Consider the following 18,369-nt stretch of genomic DNA (forward strand, 5'->3'; position numbering starts at 1 on the left):
GTTAACTTATCAAAAAATACTCTACACGTATTTTTCACTTTTTCAAACTAATGAAAATTTAAAGAGATAAAGCGCGCCAAAGTTCATAAGAAGAGGCCCGTGACGTTAATGCGTGCATAAAAGTGCCGCACGTTGTGACGTCGTGCGGAACTTCAACGCACCATAACTATGTAATTATTTGTTAGATTGACAAATAAAAATATATGTGTCCAATATTTTTTGATTTTAAACATGACGGACTAAAAAAATTTTTTTAGGAAACTAGCCTATTTTGAAGTTTGAAGCGATTTCGAAATTGAAACTGTTACTGATAGTACTTTGTCTAGGCCCCTAGGGTAGTGGGGTCGAGCAGTCACCCGGCAAGCGAAAGGTTATGGTCTCATGTTTGATTTGGGGCTAGTGTAAACTTCCAGTTATTAGACGACTTAATGAATGACTTCAAATGCAAATTGCAACTTATCACCTTTTTATCTCCATCAGTCGCAATCTCTTAGTTGTTGATTCAATAAATGTGTAACAGAAATGCTATTTTTGATTCAACAAAGATTTGTCCAATAACTTTGTCCAGTGTCGTTAAGACACAACAAGTTATACTGTATAACCTGCTTTAAACGCTTTGTATGTTATGGTTGTATCCCTGTTTTGTGCACCAAATAAAATAAAATAAATAAATAAATAAACATGCCCTTAAGTGCCCAATGACTGGAAGTTTACCTTGGATGGACCCCGTTAAATGTCCAATAATATTTATTTACTTTTGTTTTCCAGCGCGACAACTGCCCAAAGTCAGCGACATCTTCCGCATGTATGCTGGCATGACATACGGCAGCACAGTCCGAGACTTGTGCCGGAGGCTGCGCCCCCAGGAACTCCATATCAACGAGCGGAAACTGGTGCTGTTCGGAGTGCTCGAGGGCCTCATCAGGCGGGTCTACAAGGTACGTTATAGTCCAGAGGTTTGAAAACACCCTTTATCTTTGTTGCTGGCAGTTTGGCCAGCAATCCTCTTTTGATATTGTTTATGGTTTTTTACTTTTTTTTAATATTGTTTTTGGATTTTGAAGTTGCTTTTTTTACTGTCTCTTGTGACGGTCTAGTTTTATGTATTGAGCAAATTATACTGTTTTTTCTTTTTTGTAGTGTTTCCTTAAATTGCTTCTTGCATATAATCACCACCAGCAGGCCTATCTCAGAAATATACAGTCCACTCCATCACCCATTAACAATCTTAGCAGACCACAAACTAATTTCGGTGGACTCCGCACTTGCAACTTATGAACCCCCTTTCTTTATCAGGTCAAAGTCGAGTCGAGTCCTGACGAGTCCATGACCTGGACCACTTTCAACCGATGGACATCTACTAGCTGGACAAAAGATTTCCACAACGACCGCATCCAGCTTCTCGTGACCTCCACTGAATCGTCAGTCCACAGAGTAGAAGGCCTGTCTACATTACGTCTTCCATGTCCACTTGTGGTCGAAATTTTCTGTCCCTATTGCCATGAGTTCTACGTCCTATGTGCCCCTCCCACTAGCTCTTGAAGTTCGGAAACTCTGCAGGCTATGTCGATTACTTTGTTTCTCATAAAAATATCTTCTCACATATCATTAATTTCGATTTCGATTGCCCTGCTAAACTGAACAAATAATTAATTTCATCATTATTTTAAAAACCTTACTTGATAAGATCTTAGTTTCACTTGAAATGTTTGCTCTCCTTCCAGTACCCGATCACTCTAAACAACGACGAGTCAGTATCAATATCCAGTGAGCACAGCACGTCTCCTGTTCGCACTTACAACGGGCTTGTATGCGTGGACGAATTATGCTGCCAAGCTGGTTTGTCAGCGGCGCAGCTGGACGATCAGCTAGAGAGAGACGCCAATGTCGTGTTTGTCGTCAAGTGACGTCATGTTACCGTGGTGAGTTTAGGATGTAGGTTTCCAATCAGTAAAATACCGTATGACGTTAGTTGAGTATCAAATACAAATAATAATATCCATAAACTGTATAAATAATAATATAAAATGTTATGTTTACTATTGGGACAGCTCGGAATGGGATGCCAACGTCATCAATGAGGGTTTTTCGCGAATGAAAGATCCGCTAGATGGCGGGACGTGGATGTGGGGTCTGACTGCTGCATGATTGGTGGACTTTTTTTTAAAATAAAATTTAGTTTGACATATCTGTCAATGTCATGTCAAAAATAACCAATCATGCAGCATTTGGACCTCGCGTCTACGTATTGCCATCTGGCGGATTTTTTCATTCGCGAAAACCCTCATTGCCTGGTAATTTTTCATGGCAATGGTTACGTTGAATTATTACTAAACAATAACGAAACGAGGCCCCAAAACTCTAGCATTATCTGTCCATTGATTGGTAAAATTTTAAATTCAATCAAACTATTTTTCATATGATTCTATCAAAACATATTTTTGTACTATTTTGACGGGGTCACATTTTGTTAATATTTAAAGTGACTTGTACATTGATTTGTTAATTTCTATGTGGCCTACACAAAAAACTAATTGTAAATAAATGTTGATTAATGGTAAATCAGAGCTTTATGCGTATTTAAATTTGTAATATTGTTATTGTACACTAACCAAGCAATGTTGTGAGTTTGTAAACCTAGGTGTAAGTTTTATATTATGTAAATTGTATCAGCTAAAGCTGTATTTTGATCTATAAAACGATCTCTGGCCAATATAACGTTTGTAAAAAGCATTTATAATGTTAAGTAAATGTGCCGAACACCCTTCCAAAGGTTTCTGCTATTGCCTGGCCTAAATAATTAACCAATGTACATAAAAAGGCCAGTTTTTAAATAAGTTTAGACTAAGATTCCAATTTAGGTGTTTTGTATGGTTAATTTGAAGAAACGAAATTTTCAGTACAAACATTTTAGCATTTTTAGGAATGATAAATACAACAAAAATTTTGTGAGTATGAATAGCTAACATAAATTCATAGTCTCAGCAGTAAATCATGGGAAAACTGAAATGTATTTGAAGTCACCAGTTGGCGCCACTGTTGAGTAAGTTTCTGTCGCGCTAGTGGCGCCAACTATAGTCTGGTCTACGAGCACGTAGAATTTTGTCCAATGACCCCAAGCTACCCATCCTTATCGCTCGCGCGTAATTATATTGCTGTCGCGACTGTGCGACGGGCGCCCGCGGTGAGTGTTCTACGTGCTCACAGACCGGGCTTTAGTGAGCGCAAATAAAGTAACCCTCCAAGACATTACAAAGAACTATTTTTGAAGAATAGAGAATAGGAATTGACATTGGGAATTCTAGAAATCCAAACTTCTATCTGTACAAAAAGGTATCGCCAATATAGTTACTTATAGCTATTTCAGCACCATTAGTAATGTAGTAAGCTAGAAATTTTCATATTTTGCTAATAATATTGTCAACTTGGGAAAAGATGTAATCATGTAATTTCGTACCATAGTTTTTAAACTTTTTTATATTTCTATTACAGGCAAACGAAAAAAGCATAGGATAGTCTTATAACGTCGAAGCTTCCATTGGAAACCGTGTATCAGGAACCAATATTAAAGCCTTGATCACACGTACCGAGTAAACGGGCGAGACTCGCTCACCCAACTGTCTCGACCGAGTAAACATTTTACTGTCTCGCCCGTTTACTCGGTACGTGTGATCAAGGCTTTAAATACAATTGATTTTTGACAGATTTAATTTGTACTACCTCCATTGAAACAAATGAAAAACGGAATTATATCAGTTTTTGAGGTCCTATGCTTTTATCGTTCACCTCGATAACCTGATACGTTCAAATTCTGCTCAATCGTCTTTTTGTTAGTCGTAAAATATTTTTATAATCGATAAATACTGAATTACTGTTGTATATAAATGTCCGAAAAGGTGCTAAAGGATTTTTTTATGAAACTATATGTAACTGATAGGTCCCACCGAAAGAATGAAGCCACGAGAACATATTGTTTAGTTCATATTAAATGTAAGGTGTCTATTATGTGTCCAACAGTTTATATTCTTTTGTTTAAAACAAAACTCAGTACAGTCAGATGCACAGGGCGTATCTTTATGGATGTTGCACCTTTATCCGCTTATAATAAAGTTCAACATCCATCAAAAGTACACATTATATGCAGCTAACTGCACACCTTAAGCTTTCTACTCTCGAATCCGATTTGATTTGTTCAACTTAATTCGTATTGCAAGCGATTATGGTTGACTGATAACACTATGCAAGGCTAAGGGTATGTTCACAACACTTACTACAAAATATGTGCATGCGCATCTGTATGAGTCCGCGTAGACGCCCGGGCATGGTCCATGGTGAACACACCTTTACATTGTATTTTGGAAAAATCAATTCGAGAGCAGAAAGTTTATTTTTATATGATTATCACTTCTAGTTAAATCTAGTCGTGTTTTGTTTATATTCTTTATGTTAGTTAAACTTTATAATTATTTGAATGTTAATTTTGTAGTTTAGAACTTATAATGCTGTTGTAAAGTCTATTTTAGTTGTATCAGTTACTAGTCAGGAGATATTTTATTTCTAAGGATTATATTTTACTCTTGCAATCATTTTGTCTTCCAGTCAACTGTAAAATTAGTCAAGAAATAATACACATCTACTTTTCGCAATACATAAATATGAATGTCTTAATATAATTAATCCTTCATACATAATATTATGATAACAATAACTAACGAAATATTACAAAAAAAAGCAAAATGTTCAGAAGTACAATTTTGCAAAATATCAGTTTACCATTTCAAAGATGTGTGTAATTTCTTGACACTTCTTTGTTAGTACATAATAAAAACGCACAAAATGCGGTGTATAAATAATTTTTATAAGAGATTATTTCTTCACCATTTGTCTTCATTAATAAATAATTTCATCAACGAGACTCATTTTTGTTAAAATTTTGATACATGTAATAATTTTATGGACGTTATAATATTATCAATGTTATTTCATGTATAAGGGACTTATAAAAGTACATATTGAAATGATAATGCTGTTTTTTTTTATTGAACATACCTTCACAAAAGTTCACTTTAAATGATGCAATTCAATGTAACTTTTATTACTGAAAGTCGTTAAAAATAATTTGTAAAAATATTGGCGGGTACTCGCAGATTTGCTTCGCCAACTTTATTTCCTACCATCGTTGAACGATCGGAGCGAGCCTCAGTTGCTCGGCGTCGCTCATTGCGCACACCCGTGTGTCACGCACGCTCAGTGAATCTACGAGTGACGTAACTCCTTCGAAAGACCGTGTCTTGCATGTCTTGTGTCTTTTGTTCGCGCGTGTAGCCGTGCTCCGCCTTCATCATCGTCAGCATCAGCTCCAAGGATACTCTGGCGGCGCTCCATCGCTCCCGACGCCGTGCGTCTGCAGGTTGGCTTCCGTCTGTAGCGTGGGTCGATTTTAAGGTTGGTGAAGCTCAGATTATATTAGACCGTTTTATCCACGAAGACGCGCCTCACCATTCTTCCGCTAATGTTTGAGTGTTATCGGTACACGCTAAATTATCCATGCACACTACAATGACGCTCGGATCAAACACCCCGCACCCCGCGCTTCCCTCGACCATAAATTGGTGGGGCGCGTCTTCGTGGATGAAACGATCTATCGACTTTTCATCAATTTTCTATTATAAAAAACTTATACAGTCAACTTTCAAATCAAATTCCCTAAACCAGCATAATGAACTCAAGTTTTCAGTGACTCACGCACAAAATAAAACAACAAAATTCAGGTTTCAAAGACAGTAGTTGTTTTTAATACATTCTTACATAACATGATATAAGTTACAAAATACATAAACAGTTATATAGGTAACAAAACACTTGACTAGCGTTAGAGACGAAATACAGCTGCTCAATATTCCGATAACTTGGTCATCTTTTATTTGATTGCCCGAGGCAACTTCCAGCTTTTGTCCTTGAAACATAATACAATAATCAAAATTATTTCAGAAGCCTCAATGTATGAGCGTATCTACGGTGGGGCTCAAGTTGATAATGTAAAGTCGAAAGCACGTTAAGACTACATATTTTTGTCGCAATATAGTTCTTATTACAGTTGCATAAGATTTCACTGTATTTAGCTTGATATGCCATCGTGTGAACGAATAATTATGACAGAAAACCCGACTTGTGTCTCTATGATGATGACCAGGCGAAAAAAAGTTTTTTTTGTTTTGTATAGATTTTGCAAGAACTCTCGGTTTTTCTTGAGAAAGAAAGGGTTTATTGTTGTAGTGGATAAACGGAATAAGCCGAAGAAAAGTCAAATTAACGAAATACGTTTCCAAGTTTTTCCTTATTTGTCCTCCACACCTGTGCATGAGTGCAAAAGATTTTAAAAGCCCAAAATACATTCCAAGTCTATAAAAATCCTCGCCAGTTATTCATGAAATAAATAAAGGAGTCCGTTACTGAAAACTTTTTTAAATTACCAACTTTAGCCCCACCCATTAGCATACGATATGCCCTAGACACGCCCACTTCACAGCAGGGTTACCAATTTTGTCAGAAATATATAAATGAGTAGGTAATGTTTTGTATTGGTCGTGTATAACTTCAAAAACTTATTCCAGGCTTCTATACTGTTCCTATTTCGGTCAATAATCAAAACATTGCGATTTTGGCACGGCGTGTGTATAAAAGTAGAACGCTTTATAAATATAATACTATAGTTACCGTATGATTGTAAAAAATAAATAATCCTATTTATTTTCAATGGCGATCACGCAAAGACGCGTCGATTTACTATTTCTATTATTACGAAGAATCAATAAAATTTGCTTAATTATCAACATGCTCTATTACTCTTATATTTTGATCGTGGTACATTATTTATTTATTATAATAAACATCGATGCGTGATCATCATTATTAGCTTAAATAATAAACTGGTCACGCTTATTTCGTAAAAGGAAAAGATTTCTAAAGCAATTATGGAAATTTTTACAAAAAAATAAGTGAGTAAAAATGTCGATCAAAAATATGGGGACTGACTTGATTTTATAACTGAAATTATCTTATTTTTAGTTTCTCATAGAAACGAATCTATGTACATTATAGATTAACAGTTCTAATATACATGATTACGAAATAAGCGCTGCCCAGCAGTCAGTATCAATATTACAAAATAAATTGATTTCGGTTCGATTTACAGTTTTCTCGAAAATTATTATTTCTCGTACTATACAAGGCGGCGGATAAGTGACGTTCAAAGCTGTTATTTTAATTTATATGTCAATCAGCCCTTTGTGTTCTTCAATTTGTAGTTCTCCTAAACTTTTTACTGTAACTCAGTCATAAATGTCTGTTAAGACGAGTCTTTCTATTTTAGTTTTATCCGCATTCTTACTTGAAAAAAATATTAGTTGGGGGTGATTCAACTTAGCAATAAAAAATAGCTATGGACGTCACGTTCCCCGACCATCTTGTATACCATAACGTCACTAAATACTATGTACTAACTTACAGTACTGTCTGTATAATACACGCATTCAGGCACACAACGTTCTGAATTACACCTCGTTCAATAATACCAACTTATAAATTAGGAAAGGCACGAAATATTTGGGCTTGTGATTAAATTTAAACTTGAATGCGCTGTCGATTCTTAAATAGACTTACTGTCAATATAAAATGATGAATACTTAAATTAAGTCTTATTCTAAAATATGTTTGGCCAAATCACGAGAGTGCAACTTAAAAATAAGGTAAATTATATGCAGGTGAAAAATATGTGGTGGTATTTGATCGCATATCTTTTTGATATACCGCATATGTATATTTTTCTTATGTCGGTATTATAAATGGAGATTGAGTATTCTTTATGGATGGATAATGGTTTTTCAAGGGATCTACAGTTGACCGACATTGGCCAACCACTTGAAACATACTTCAATTCTATTACGTTGCATCCACGCATTGGTATTTCAATGTAAATGTAGTAATATTATTTAGCCGGTACCCTAGTGAAATCTAAGGTAAGGAAGACCTATGAACAAAAACAGAAATTTATGATTGGAAGTCAAACATTGCACCTATTACATCCTAAACGAACCTGCATTTAAAATTCACTTGCAAAAAATTTCTGTGATTTTGCTGAAAAAGACTTACAAAAAAACTGTTATGTATCAATGGTATTACAATAAATACAACTCGACTGCCGCATAATATGTATATGGGCATAATTCAGAACACACATATTTTAAGTTTCACTCGCATAAATACATAATAAATTGTTATTCTAACAATTTTAGCTACTAAATAGCTTATTATACAATACCCCCTTGCTAATAAATTTCAATACAGAGGTGAACAGTCACACGTTTTGAATTTTCTGTTAAATGTCAAAGAACAATGACAGAAAACACCTATTTGACTGCTACAAAAAAAAAATATTAATTTAGGGGGGTAGCATCCAATATTATTAAAGGAATGATCTAATTTATTAGGGTTGAAAAGAGGAATTTCACAAAAAAATCAATATTCCTAACAAAACATAGGAAGAAGTCGTTGTATTATAAATTATTGCGTGTAAAATTTGAGACACGAACGCTAAGTTCATCTAACGATCCAGGTGTTGTGGAGTTTCGTAAATTAATAGAACAAGGTTTAATGAAATGTTAATAAAATTATTTTGAACGTTATAGCCATACAGTTATATCAAAAATATTTAGTTCTAGAATTGTTTTAAAATAAGATCTTAATTTAAGTTGGTACCAAACTGGCAATATGTCAAACTGTTAATTAAAAAATAACAACCGGATTGAGAACCTTCTTTTAAAAGTTAATCTTTTTATTGCCTCGAATCATTATTTATTTCGAGTACCAGTGACTTAAACATCCAAAATTGCTATTCTATTGATCTTCAATTTATGCTATTTGATATGATCCAAAAATAAGCATTAACATTTTCAAAGTACACAGCCAAATCGTTAGATGAACTCAGCACAAACACAACCAACATTATATTCGCCAAAGTCTTAAATATTATGCTATACTCGTTTTGAGAAGGAAGTTTTTCTTCACAAATTAGGAACATGTTTGAAAACTCATTCACACAGTTATTTCCAAATACTGTGTCTTATGATTTATTTATTAATAGGCTGATTTGCCAAAGAACTTCTACAGAATAAAATTGATATTTTTGACGTTTTCTAAACAAAACTGACAACATGTCAAATTTATTCTACACACGACATTGACGACAAAAATCAACCCTTTAGTCATTTGTTCAAAACCCAAAATATATCTTTAAAAATGTATCTGTATGAATAAGTTTTAAATAGTTTTTGTTCAATACACTCGTAACAATCGATATTTATCTGCATCTATAAGTCGGTATCTTCTAAGCCTAGAGCTATAGACAATAGCTAAATAAAAAAAACCTGGTCTCGAATAAAACCTATAAAACTCGAGATACATCGTTATTTCGCCTTTGAAGGACTATAATATGGACTGTCATTTTATAGGTCTTAAAAATCTGTGTGCTAAGTGTGAGTTTGCATTGAACGTCGTCGATAGAGTGCGTCAAAAAGTCTATGAAGATTTTAGTCCTTAAAAGTGTCCGCTAGGGACGCTGTACAATCTGTCATGTCGTTTTGACGCTGATGACGTTTGGTGCAAACTCGCACTAGGCACCCTGACGGATTGAGTGTAAGTCGGCCTACCGAACTAGAACGGACGATATATTTTAGCCGATGGCAGTCCGCTACTGAAAATCGGGATGCAAAATAGTATAAGAGGAAATTCCCTCTACTTCCATGAAGTTCGAATCATAATTTATTTTGAAAAATATTGTTGTTACTTTATTATTGGAAAAATCAACTATGGATCGATTGAAACGCTTTAAAAAAAAGCTTGTGTCTTATCGTTGTTATCATGAATCTATTTTCTTGCTTTTAGCTGTTTTAGTCAATTGAATGTCAGCTCAATTTCGTTTGCGTTTCAGAATAGGATCCTATTGTGATCATGTACGGAAAGTTGTGGTAGCAAAAACACGGACCTTTGAACAGAACAGGATCGGGCTTTGGAATAGAACATAAGTGGATTTTGGAACAAAACAGAACCGGGTTTCGGAACAGAACCGGATTTTGGAACAGTTATGCAATAAACCGACGTCATAAAGTCATAATAGACAATATGACGGCGGCTAAAGATCCTGAAGAGGTTGCTATCGGATTGTAAATGACGCAATCGGCCGACTTACACAATAAATACAATACAGTTTGAGTTGTATTACTATATCGGCAGTTGGCGTATTTTTTACATTATATTCTCCGTCCACAGTGGTCAATAACTGTATTCGTTTTAAGTAGAATTATGATTTAAATGTTTAGGAATAAATACAACTATCACTAGATATTTTGTGACCGAGTATAACGCACTGTGGACAAATGCACCTTCTTTAGCAATTCAAAAAACCAATAAATACATTTTGAACGTGTACGAACGAATGTAAAAACCGTCATACGTTGTAAAAAAATACGAGACTACGCAAAAAATTGTTGCGTCCAAAATAGAGATTCTCACGAATTCTTATGTTCACGTAATTATTAATGTAGTTATTATAAGGCAGATGACACTAGATGCGCTAACACCGAGCAAAGTCGCGGAGCCGCTGCTGCGGCCGGAGTCACTTACATTATCCTGAACACATTTCCGAGTGTTCGTCCCACGCCGCGACCTGGAAAAGGACAATATTATTTTAGTTTTTTATTCTTTTATAATATGATCTAGGAAAAACATAGGCTATGTACAGTCGCGGAATGAAAAGGTTCGTCACCTTAGTGTCGGTTTTCGCTTGCACTAGGTACTGTAAGAGTCAAACCTGCCAACATAACAGAGTGCAAGAAACAGTGCTGCTAACATTTAAATAAATATGACGTTTGCTAACGAATAAGGTTTTGCTTGTTTATTTTTCTATCCCATTAGTGCAATGCAATGATGACATTGACCAATTGACAATAGTTTTTTTTATTTAATAGAAATAATAATGGCAGGTTGAACCAACAAGAAGGTTTTAGTTTATCAATCATAATAATCTTCTTGACAAGATAAATCGTCAAACAACTTTGATCTGAATAATTTTGAACTTTACTGACGAACAGTTAAAGATTATTTTCTCTAACTCGAGATGATTCTGTAACATAGTTTCAAAAGGTAATATGTGCTCGCGATTCGTTGAAGGAATCAATTTGAAAACTGACGAACCTTTTCATTCCGTGACTGTACTTGTATATTCTTAAAAATATCTTTTGATAGTCAGAAGACTCATATTTCTCAAGTTAGGGTTACGAAAAATTAATTCGAGAATGCTTTTGGTAATACGACGACGACATAAAGGACGACGTATTATAGCTTTCTGTCTGAAATACGCACGGGCAAAACAGCGGGAATAGTCTGGTTTTCGTCTTTGCCAGTTGCCCTCCAGTCCGGAATATGGTTACCAAGCAAGCAGCAATAGTAAGGCCTCATCAAGAGTCCTCGTTAGTGACGCAACAGGTACTGGTTGTACGCCTTGCCATACGATTCGCGACTCTATCACCAAGGCGGAGAGACCACTATACCTTACAGTGGCGGCTGCAGAACACTAGTGGGGCACAGCGGCGCACGACTCGCGACTTTATCATCAAGGCAGAGAGGCCACTATACCTGGCAGTCGCATGAACACAGCGGCGTGCAGACGACTCGCAACTCTTTCGTCGGGGCGGTATCTAAATACCTTTGGTTATACGTACCTGGCAGACGCGGCTGCAGTACTACTGCTCGGTCACAGCGGCGTATTCAGACGACTCGCGACTCTATTATCGGGACAAAGCCCAAGTAACATTTTACTCCATTTAAGAGTTCAATAGTCGTTCACATGTACTCCACAAGCTGTGTATGTCAGCTGTATACGAGCTGTATAGCTTGCTATAATGCTTTTATAGAACCAGTTTGGGCACAAATTAGACAGCTTTAAGTTCACTATGGCTGTACATTAGCAGTATAATAGCATTATAATAGCAGTTTAAGTAGTAACATCGTACTTAAGGCTGACTTACGGCACTATATGGGACGCAGTGTGAACCATACAACGTACGTGAGGACAATAAAGAGTAACAAGTGGCTAAATGCACAGCTTTCAAAGTTATAAAGTCCGACAAAAGTACTCCAATGCTACCTAAAGTTCACGTGTGTCTTAAATTATTTCCACATTTTAATATTAGTTTGGTATTTGTACGTGAGTGCCAAGAGGGAAACAACTCGGGCGGATAATCATTTATGCAAATAATAACACGGGTTTTAAATACTTAATAATGTTAATGCTATTGGGAATGCAACTTTATCGTGAAATGTATACATATTTACAGCTAAAATATTTACGCGCCTCTGTAAAAACGCGATATTCATTTTAAAATATTTAAAACTGGCTGAGAGGAAATCTACAATTTTCAGTTTTTGATATTGGATTGGCATTATAATTATATTACGGTAATTAATTATAACATGAAACCAAAACTCAATCGCTCTATCTGCGAATTTTGTGATAAATCTGCATTAATTTTGGAGATTTATTTGGTAAATATTTTAGGTTATGTAGAACAAAATGGTGGAAATGAAATACGGCTATGTGAACTGTTATAACTAGTGATGGGCCGACTATGGTCTTTGCCGACTAACCGACTAGCCGACTAATCGGTTTTCAAATTGCCGACTAGTCGGCCGACTAATCGGCAATGCCGATCATTCTAATACCTACTTGTCCGAAGAATAATATCTAGATTTCTCAAAGAAATAAGAATATCTATTAGCGATTGTGGTCAAATACCTGCCTTGTTATGCATAAAAAAAAATCTAAATTTCTAAAGAGATAAAATATAACTCCTTGAGAAATAAGATTTTTTTTAATATGATAAAAAGCAACATTACCTGAGGTAGATGTCATAATTTTCGACGGCGGAGGGGTCAGAGGAGGTGACAATATGATCTCCTCCTGCTGGGTTAGGATGCCGTCGTGATATTATTCTTACTTATCGACGTCAAAATGTATGGGCAAAATTGCGGTTATCGCGGTACGCATCCTAGGCCCACTGATTCCCCTTCACCCTCCACGGTGATGTTCAGCGAGTTGGGGGCGTGGGGATACCCCCGCCTTCATAGCACGGACTACCACCACCGTCAGATAGGCAGGGCCTGCCATATAGGTGGGCAATTGCCGGGACGGACTGTGATAGTTGATGGCTTTGTCTGGATTCCCATAGTTCTTCACACTAAAGCGATCGACGGAGCTCAGGGGCTATTATTTATGTGGGTATTCCTCATCCTTCCGATGAGAGGACTTGACTTACTTGACTTATGGTCCTATGTCCCCTAGATGGGGCAGAGGGCGTCCACAACAGTCCTCCATCTCGTTCGGTCTTGAGCTTCTCGCTTGATCTCGCTCCAGGTCTTGCCGATCTTCTTCGCCTCGTCCGCTACAGTGCGCCGCCAAGTTTGCCTGGGTCGACCACGTTTGCGTTTTCCTTGGGGATTCCAATCCAGAGCCTGCTTAGGGATGTGATCGGGGTCCCTTCGGAGAGTGTGGCCAATCCAGTTCCACTTGCGGCGCTTGATCTGCTGGTCGATCGGAGTTTCGTGGCAGCGTTCCAATAGCTCGACGTTGGAGATTTTCTCGGGCCAGTATATGCCGAGAATTCGGCGAAGGCAGCGGTTGATGAAGACCTGCAGCTGGTGCGAGATAACCTTGGTGACCTTCCACGTTTCACACCCATAGAGCAGAACGGATTTAACGTTGGACCCGAATATTTTGATCTTGACCCTTCGGGTCAATTTCCGTGACTGCCATATGGGGCGAAGTTGTGCGAAGGTAGCTCTGGCCTTGGCAATGCGCGAAGTGATGTCCTCTTCGGTACCTCCAGTTTCTGACACGACGCTCCCGAGGTAGGTGAAATTGTGGACTCGTGCCACATCCTCTGCACCAATCCGTAATGGCGTGCAATTTCTCACTCCAGATCGCATCTCTTGGGTCTTCCGGCAGTTAATTTTGAGCCCTGTGATACCCGCTTCTCGATGTAGGTTCATCAAGTTTGGATTGCATATCGTGATGCGTGTGGCTCAGCAAACAGAGGTCATCGGCATAATCTAAGTCTTCTAAGACTCCGATTATACCCCACTCTATTCCACGCCGTTGGTCTTGATATGCGCGATTCATGACTCCATCCAAGACAACCAGAAAGAGAAGGGGCGAAAGCAGGCAGCCTTGCCGGACGCCCGCATGCACCTCGATGTCTTCTGAGATGAGACCGTCGTGAGTCACCGTACAAGAATATTTCCTGTAGATGGCCTTCAGTAGGTCGATGATTTTCGGCGGGACACCAAATTCCGATGAGAGGAGCCCCACATAATTTACCACTTCCCCGCAGGATAGGTATGCAATTCCATGCTTACCTAATTTCCCCGAAAAAAAAATGTCATAATTTTTATATGGACAAATCACATAAACTTTTACACATTTTTGATGATTTCATGGTAATTTTAACTAATCTTAACTTTGTATGAATTTAGACTGATTGCCAAAATTTTAAATCTGGTGAAACCACTTTTTACTGATTTTTTGCAGTCAAAAGTGGTTTAGACAAACGCCCTTGGTCTACCTTATAATTATCTTGGTGATTATGAGTTTTATTTCATTCACATATTTAATTTTGTAATGCGCCGATTATAATCGGCATATTTTGCCGAATAGTCGTCACTAGTCGGCCGACCACAAATGATGCCGAATAGTCGGCTTTCCCGACTAGTCGGCGACTAGTCGGCCCATCTCTAGTTATAACTCCAATTTAATGCGGTGAGCGTATATTAGGTTCACATGTGTTCTGTTAGAATGTTGTTATCTATATGAAGTTCCACATTTGTACCACTACAGCGCTAATGTCTATAAATTTATTCTAATGTGAACTTATGTACAGCTTTAAGATGTACCTAGTTCAGGTCAATTGTGTATCTTTAATTCTTTCAAATACTGAAATTTTAGAGATCCGCAATAAAAATTATTAATGTCCGTTAAATCGCCTAGCCCAGGTACTAATAGTCAAGTATGAATACCTAAAGCATCAGACGGCAGTGTTCCCGATTTAAATTCGTTTATTATGCTTGACAATTTATTCAAAGCGGAATGAGGAATACGATTTTCAATAGCCCATGTTCTTATTTTTTTTTGCGAAAGGTTAAATAATTGTCCAAATCAAAATGGTATTCACTATCACAAGAACTGCAATCATCACACTCTGATATCTGGTATATTTTGAAGGGAAATTTCAGGTTCAGGCATAATATTTTCCTCTGCATCATGTACAGAACCACCATGAACAACTAAAAACAGGCTTGGGGAAATGTGTAATAGAATATCACATTCACATTCGTGTTCAGCTTAAAGCAAATAAGAGTAGTACTTGTGGACAAATAAACTGCTATTGATGTTAATGGACAACACATATAGTCCTTTTAACAGCCTACAGTGTACATGCGAACCATTGAAACACTTTTGTACAGATAGTAAAAAAAGGTTATTTTAATTATCACAAACAAGTCCTACTACAGCTACTAGCTGTATAACAGTCTAAAACAAGTAAACATAACAGCCTTTGGCTTTATAAATGACCACGTGTGTTCTATTAAAATGCTAGCTCTATAACATCGTACAAGTAGGCCGTTAAACAGCGGTTGCCGTATCTCTACCCTCCTATAATGCTCTTAGTCAGATGGCTGACTAAAGGATAGTTGTTAGAGTATTATAACACCAACAATCGTATAAAAGTATAACTCTACACTAGTCTACACTCCTATAAGTCCCTTAGACAGGTATAGGTGTAATTAATTGCAATAATACAGCTTATACATCACGAGTGAACTGTACTAATGCTTTAAGTACACATTGGAACTAAATGTGAACTCTTAAATGGAGTAAAATGTTACTTGGGAGGGGCTATAACTGCCCTCAGACGACTCTCGACTCTGTCATTAAGGCAAAGAGGCCACTATACCTGGCAGTCGCGGCTGCAGTACACTGGTTGGACACAGAGGCGCGTGTAGACGACTCGTGACTCTATTATCGGGGCAGAGGGGCTATAACTACCTATCTAGGGTTACGCATACCTGGCAGTCACCTAACTACCTAGGATTATACATACGGCGCGTGCAGTTGACTCTCGACTCTATCACCAAGGCGGAGGGGCTATAGTATCTGGCAGTCGCGGCTGCAGTACACTGGTTGGGCACAGCGGCGTATGCAAACGACTCGCGACTCTATTATCGAGGAAGAGGGGCTATAATTAACTACCTACTTAGGGTTGTGCATATCTGGCAGTCACCTAACTACCTAGGGTCCTAGGGTTATGCATACCTGGCAGTCATCTAACTACCTAGGGTTACGCATACCTGGCAGTCAGCTAACTACCTAGAGTTACGCATACCTGGCAGTCAGCTAACTACCTAGGGTTACGCATACCTGGCAGTCACCTAATTACCTAGGGTGGTACATACCTGGCAGTCGCGGCTGCAGTACCACTGGTCGGACACAGCGGCGTGCAGACGACCTTCAACTCTTTCGTCGGGGCGGAGGAGTTATATCTAAATGCCTAGGGTTGCGCATACCTGACAGTCACCTAACTACCTAGGGTTACATACGCGTACCTGGCAGTCACCTAACTAATTCTCGCGCGTAATTATGTTGCTGTCGCGTTCGCACACTCACTGCGGCCGCCCGTCGCACAGTCGCGACAGCAATATAATTAAGCGCGAGCGATAAGTATGGGTAGCTTGGGATTATTGGACGAAATTCTATCTGCTCGGCGACCGGACTTTAACTAGGGTTGTGCATACCTGGCAGTCGCGGCTGCAGTACACTGGTTGGACACAGCGGCGCGTACAATCGACTCTCGACTGTATTATCGAGGAAGAGGGGCTATAACTACCGACTTAGGGTTGAGCATACCTGGCAGTCACCTAACTACCTAGGATTATACATACGGCGCGTGCAGTTGACTCTCGACTCTATCACCAAGGCGGAGGGGCTATAGTATCTGGCAGTCGCGGCAGCAGTACCACTGGTTAGGCACAGCGGCGTATGCAGACAACTCGCGACTCAATTATCGGGGCAGAGGGGCTATTATTACTTACCTAGGGTTAGGCATACCTAGCAGTCACCTAACTCCTACCTCCTCCTACAGTCTCAAAGGCCTCTTCCACGGTTTTCCACAATGAACGGTCCTGTGCTGCCCGCATCCAGGCTCTTCCCGCGACCTTTACCAGATCGTCGTTCCACCTAGTAGGAGGCCTGCCCACGCTACGTCTTCCAGCCCGTGGTCGCCACTCGAGAACATTTCTGCCTCAACGGCCATCGTCTCTACGAGCTATGTGCCCCGCCCACTGCCACTTAATTTTAGCAATTCTGCGAGCTATGTCGGTCACTTTGGTTCTCCTGCGGATCTCCTCATTTCTGATTCGATCATACGCATACCTGGCAGTCACCTAACTACCTAGGGTTGTACATACCTGGCAGTCACCTAACTACCTAGGGTTGTACATACCTGGCAGTCACCTTACTACCTAGGGTTACGCGTACCTGGCAGTCACTTAACTGCTGACCCCAAGCTACCCATCCTTATCGCTCGCGCGTAATTATATTGCTGTCGCGACTGTGCGACGGGCGGCCGCAGTGAGTGCGGGAGCTTGGGGTTATTGGACGAAATTCTATCTGCTCGGCGACCGGACTTTACCGGAGTTGTACATACCTGGCAGTCGCGGCTGCAGTACCACTGGTTGGCGCAGCCGGCGCACACGAACTGCGCGTCGCGGCGGCGGCAGCCCTGGCAGAGCGGCGCGTCGTCGGGCGAGGGCTGCGCGGCCGCCTGCTCGTCGATGACGAGGCGGCCCGAGCCCGAGCCGGAGCCCGAGCCCGACGTTGTTTCCCAAACTTATCTGAGACGCACCCCCTTTCGACCATACAAAAAAGCCGCGTCTTCCGCGCCCCCCCTCCTCCAGTCAAGATTACTTATAGGTCGTATCGAGCAGTCTGGAATGCATTATCTCAGCGGTCGCAGGTTTTTTATACTCAAGTACACGGATAGCGCGCAGAATCGCTATAATCACGTGGCAATAGGCGGGGCACATAGCTCGTAGAGCCGATGGCCGCTGGGGCAGGAAAGTTTTTGAGTGGCGACCACGAGCCGGAAGACGTAGCGTGGGCAGGCCTCCCACTAGGTGGACTGACGATCTGGTGAGGGTCGCGGGAGGTGCCTGGATGCGAGCGGCGCAGGACCGGTCTTTGTGGAAATCCTTGGGGGAGGC

General features: G+C 39.3%; 1 protein-coding gene and 1 long non-coding RNA gene across 2 annotated transcripts in view; one reads left to right on the forward strand and one right to left on the reverse strand.

Moving 5' to 3' along the window:
- LOC135075346 (GATOR1 complex protein NPRL2) overlaps positions 1-2,290 on the forward strand; it is a 90,394-nt gene extending 88,104 nt beyond the window's left edge. The window contains exons 7-8 of the mRNA XM_063969781.1: positions 769-938; positions 1,725-2,290. Coding sequence (XP_063825851.1) covers positions 769-938; positions 1,725-1,907 — 353 coding nt within the window. The 3' untranslated portion in view covers positions 1,908-2,290. The remainder of the gene's footprint in view (positions 1-768; positions 939-1,724) is intronic.
- Positions 2,291-6,880: 4,590 nt separating this feature from the next.
- On the reverse strand, positions 6,881-17,921 carry LOC135075350 (uncharacterized). Its single transcript, XR_010258013.1, has 2 exons — positions 17,814-17,921; positions 6,881-10,723 (listed from the first exon to the last, which is right to left on the reverse strand). It is a non-coding gene; the product is annotated as an uncharacterized LOC135075350 (long non-coding RNA).
- Positions 17,922-18,369: the final 448 nt, after the last annotated feature.

Source organism: Ostrinia nubilalis, chromosome 10 (genome assembly GCF_963855985.1).
Source record: "Ostrinia nubilalis chromosome 10, ilOstNubi1.1, whole genome shotgun sequence".
In the NCBI taxonomy this organism is placed as follows: Eukaryota; Metazoa; Arthropoda; class Insecta; order Lepidoptera; family Crambidae; genus Ostrinia; species Ostrinia nubilalis.